General features: G+C 38.6%; 1 protein-coding gene across 1 annotated transcript; it reads right to left on the bottom strand.

Annotated features, from left to right (window-relative positions):
• Positions 1 to 640: 640 nt before the first annotated feature.
• LOC137814608 (uncharacterized protein At5g41620) lies at positions 641 to 4,390 on the bottom strand. The gene is made up of 3 exons (XM_068617426.1): positions 3,640 to 4,390; positions 3,420 to 3,542; positions 641 to 2,437 (listed from the first exon to the last, which is right to left on the bottom strand). The coding sequence occupies exons 1-3, from the start codon at positions 4,069 to 4,071 to the stop codon at positions 1,019 to 1,021; spliced, it is 1,974 nt and encodes a 657-aa protein (XP_068473527.1). The 5' UTR covers positions 4,072 to 4,390; the 3' UTR covers positions 641 to 1,018.
• Between the last annotated feature and the right edge of the window lie 705 nt (positions 4,391 to 5,095).

Here is a 5,095-nt window from a genome sequence, read left to right as displayed (position 1 = left end):
TTCTTGAATTTCTCTTTACTGAAAATATCAACTAAATATATCATAACTGTTCTCATTAAAAACTATATAGAAAAAATCAAAAATATAAAGATCCATGAGTAAAATAGAGTACACAATCAATTAACTAGTTATTATGGTACATCAGCAATTGTTGTACATCTTGCAAGTTAACTAACTAGCTTATAATTAACTTTTTTATTTCCACATTTGAAATCATTTAGTTGTTTGAATTAATTTATTTAAAAAATCATAAAAAAATATTAAGAGTAAAATCTTTAGGCACACAATTATTCTAATTGCCTCATTGACCCATTTTATTTTTGTCTATCTCTTCTTATTATTCATATCACTTATTATACAATATGTACTCTCTTTTTTCTCTTGCTACGTGTTGAGTGGTATTTGAAACGTCTAATTTTTTTTTTCTCGAATAAAAAGGTTTGACTTATTAAATTCATTTGACGTGATATATTTTTGTTGTTTTATCGCAACATGAGTATAAGGAGGCTAATAACAATGGCTATAATTCCCCTTGCTCGGGTAGCATTTCTCAAATTTGCAAGTTGTGAAAAGAGACAGAACCTAAACCCAACCATGATCATATCCCTGCCAATTAGATCTTCCTGGGTCATTAAACACATTGTGGGAGAAAAAGTGGTAGCGTATTAGATAAAGAAGGGAGAAAATACAAAATGTTCTTAGCACCTTCAGCATATATTACAGGAGAAAACAAAAAACTCGCCGGTTATACTTATATAACACATGTTCTGAACTCTACAGACACGACCATACTATACCTACACATAGGGTCAAACGAAAATTTAAGCAGCGAGCGAGTGCTGCAACTTCAGCAGACATGGGCTATCAACAAGATAAAACTCAAAAGGGGAAAAGGTTCTTTCAGCTACTAGGCTAGCGGATCTATGATATTCTCCTTGACCAGCCACCATGATAGCAGAAGCAAATGGATATGCGGTTCACAATCAAGGCCATTGTGTCAAAAGACATTAGTATTAACTCACCTTTTGGACTTTCTTACACTCTGGCCCTCACCTCTGACTTCCCCTAACCTTGATTTTGGACCATTGCCCTGTGCTGTAGCAGGTCTCTCCTGGAAGTTATTTGTGAGATCACGTGATGGCCAAGGCTGAGAAAATTGTCTAGTGGGACTGGCATAACCTCTTGAAGATCCCAGCTTCGAAGCAGCCAATACCTGATCCCTTAAACCTTTTACTGATTTATAGCCTTGCATTTCATCCCCATATCCTTTTCCTTGTGCTTGCCTTTCCAGCTCATAAAAGCTTTCCCAATCAATCCCATCTGAATTCTGAACCTTCTCAGCTTGGACACCCCATTCCATTCCGTCTGATATACTCCTTTGCAGGGATGTGCTTCTCCTTGAAGCCCTCCCAGAGGTAGACCTCCTACTACCTTTCACTTCTTCCTCAATTGGATATCTTCTTGTATCAAATCTGCTTTCAGGAGGGTAGGACCACTTGTAACTCTTGCTGTTGTTGTCCATATTTAACTCTATAGAATGCAGATCACTTTCAGCGGATTCCTCCTCACACTCTACTCCATTGTCAACCTCTCCTCCATCATCTTCTTTATCTTCAATGAAGTGGGAACTTAATCGGCCTCTGCTCAGATAAGCGGCGATTTCTTCATCATTCAAATGAGTGGAGCTGAAACCTTTCTCTTTAACTTGTTTGCCTCCTAGAAAAGCTTCAAGTTGATTCCTGAGCGTATCCACAGCTGCATTCTTTTCCTCAAGCTGATATTTTGCCTCGGAGAGTTTCTTTTGAGCTCTCTCCTCGCGTAACCTATCAGTCAGCTGCATTATTTCCTTTTCTTTCTCTACCTCATCACAAACTTTTGTAGACACTCTCTTTTGTTGCTCGATCTCGGATTTATCTTCATCAGCATCTCTTGCTAACTCATCACATACTTGCTCAATAATTTCTCTTGCTCTTTTCTCGTTTTCAAGTTCTTTCACCACCTTAAGAAGGGATGTTTTGGTGTCAGCAAGTTCTCTCCCAAGCTTCTTGTTCAAGCTTTCAAGACGTCTCCTGAGCTTCCTCTCTACATCAAGTTCTCCAGCAACAGATTCAATTGCAGCCTCAACAATCTCTTGCTCCTTGTTTTTCCAAGCAGCCTTTTCTTCAGCAATACACTTCATCAAATAATTTATCTCATTCTGGTCCGAGCGCTGTTCCTGGATAAGCTGATTGACCTGTAGGCGAGCCCTCTCCAGCTCAGTATGCAAAGCTGAGATAAGGGACATACTAGATGAAGGACGACTTTCATGACCCCACATACGGTTTATAATTTTAAGTAGCTCTTTGGATGTTGTTAAAGCATTACTAACATCTTTTAAACGTGATTTAACTCCAACAGCAGATGAAGCAGGGGTCTGTGCTCGGGATCTAGTTTCAATCTGCACCAAAAAAACCAAGAAGAACTGTAAGGAGGCATGGACATCACAAAACTGAGAGAAAAACGGAATGCAATTGTAAGCTAAATGGGGGAATTGCATGACAGGCGTTTGGTGTTTGTACAATGTACATTTCAAACTATACAAAAGTACAGAACAAAACTGAATCTCCACTCAGGTAACAGAACAATAAGTTAGTTTGTTATGCAGTTTGGCCATTCAGATGTGAATACAAATCTTGCATTGCTATATCTGTTTCAGTATAGATCTTCTATTCACATATCAAGAAGAAATATTAATCTGTCACCAAACATCGAAGTACAAACAGATGTGTTAAAAATATAATTACTAGTAAGAGTATCGACAAGGAGCTGGGTGCAATTGGTGCACTGCACACAAATCATTTGTAGCCCTTTTCATCGAAAGAAGCTCCTAACTTTTCCAAAATATACTGCAAACGTACAAGCAACTGAGAAGTAAAAAAGTGCTATAGTTATACACGACAGAGCATTTCACACTGGAGGGATTTCAATATCTTTAAACAACTAAAAACGCAAAAGACCTCTATCCAAAAAACAAAGAACGTAAAATAACTTTAACGAGAATGCCTTCTCTCATGTAACATTTTCACATGACAAGATCATGTAAAATTTGTAATTCTCTGTTTCTGTAAATGGATCTCACATCTGTGTCTATATCTCTCTTTATAGACACCAGATTGCAGGACCCATTCATCATCAACAAAGAGACAGACATACAGACAAATAGACACAATTTTCACATAACATTTTTATATAAAAATCTCCAAAGAGAGGGTCCATCTCCCAGGTATGACAGGAGCCCACCCATTAACGTTCATAAAGAGAGATAGACACAATTCTCAACCAACCTTAATACCTTACGAAAATCTGTTACGCAATTAGGCCAGAACCATTCTCCTAATATAAAGGCTTTATATTAGATAGTATTAATATAGATTAAATACCTCCATGAGACTGGCATTGCTAAGAGAGTCCAAAGGGCCAACATGGTGTTCAGTGATCCTCTGTCTGTGAGAAACAGAAGGAGTTCTTCTCTGGCGACTCCCAGTTCCAGATCGATCCATCCTCTACAAAAAGAAAACTCTGAGAAACATATACAGTGATATAATTTGTAGTTAGTTAATTAGTTAAGAAAAGAAAAAACACAAATTTGAGAGAAAGTACCTCGGACACAGGACTATGTGATGGATCGGACAAATGGGGAGGCAAAGAGCCAGAACGCATGGACCTAGCAACCCTTTCTCTAGCTCTGACTTCCTTCTTGGACCTCACGCTGGGCGAAGGAATCTCGTTCATCTCCCAGAGCGTGGCGGCGAGCTTCCTGGCCGACACCGGGGCCAGACGAGGCTTTGCGGCGGTCTGCGACGGCGGGTACTTGGGGGAGGACGCCAACGGGCGGAGAGGAGATCTGGAGCTCATAAGCTTCCAGGTGGGCACGGGCGTAGTGGATCCCCCCCGCTTCCCCACCAGAATAGTCCTCTTGAAGCGGTAGTTGTGCAGAAGGGAGGAGGAGGAGGAGGCCGAGGAAGAACAACCTCGTTTTCTGATCTTGCCAGGAATCATGTCCATGGAGGTTGGGTTTTGGTGCCTGGGCATGAGATTACAGTGACATAGCAATGGGCGAGTGCAGGAGGAGTAGGAGGAGGAGTGTGATGGAACACGTGTCGGGTTGTGAGTGGTGGTGGGAAGGAGGCAGAGAAGAGAAAGAGAGTTAGGAGTATTAGCGAAGATTGGGTGGTGGAGGGTATTATAGCGACACCATGTACGCCGCTTTTGGCAGTTGGCACCTTCATTCACATATCTCAATCATCATCACCACTACATTTGACTTTCACATCTCTTCCCCCATTTATTATTACCATTTTCCCTTCTCTTCCCACATTCACCACTCTCCTTTTTTTCTACTTATTTATTCAAATCCTCATTGCCGCCGCTACTCTAAATATAATCACACATTAACAAAAATATTTCATTTTACTACATTCTCAAAAATATATTATTAAATTATTTTTCTGCATATTTTTATTTATTCCAATGGAGTATCAAAGTTATTCCCATAAGCATTCTAAATCAAATATTACTATTTATTTTCTAGTTGAAAACATCAGACATCGGTCAATATTTGTTATTTTTTAAAAATTAAACATCATTTTTCCTGTATACTCTTAATTTAACTAATATGGAAAGAGAAATTAATTATAATAACAAAAAGTATAATGATACATAAATGAGTATAACAGGAAATCAAAATTCTATATAGCCTCTTTGAAATCAAAGCTTAAAAGATTAAGCAGGTGTTGTTATTAGATCTTAATTAGCAATTAATAAAAAATAGCAATTAATAATGTGTTTGATCGTTGGTGCACTTTTCAAATGGTGTTGAACGTATCTCACACGCATTCTCTCCAAATTGAGTCATGAAAATTTTTAGAAAATCCTCTCCAAGTGATTAACTTATACCATGTAATAATCATAAAACGAACTTTTATAAAAATATTGAAAACAAAATGAAAAAGGAAGAAAAGAACATGACACACCACGTGGTCAACTCATGCCACAAATACAACCTCAAACAAGTCCTCCTCGTAAAGCATCGTCTTCCCCACTCCCACTAACTCTC

Source organism: Phaseolus vulgaris, chromosome 1 (genome assembly GCF_000499845.2).
Source record: "Phaseolus vulgaris cultivar G19833 chromosome 1, P. vulgaris v2.0, whole genome shotgun sequence".
Lineage (NCBI taxonomy): Eukaryota > Viridiplantae > Streptophyta > Magnoliopsida > Fabales > Fabaceae > Phaseolus > Phaseolus vulgaris.
This window is presented reverse-complemented; position numbering and strand designations above follow the sequence as displayed.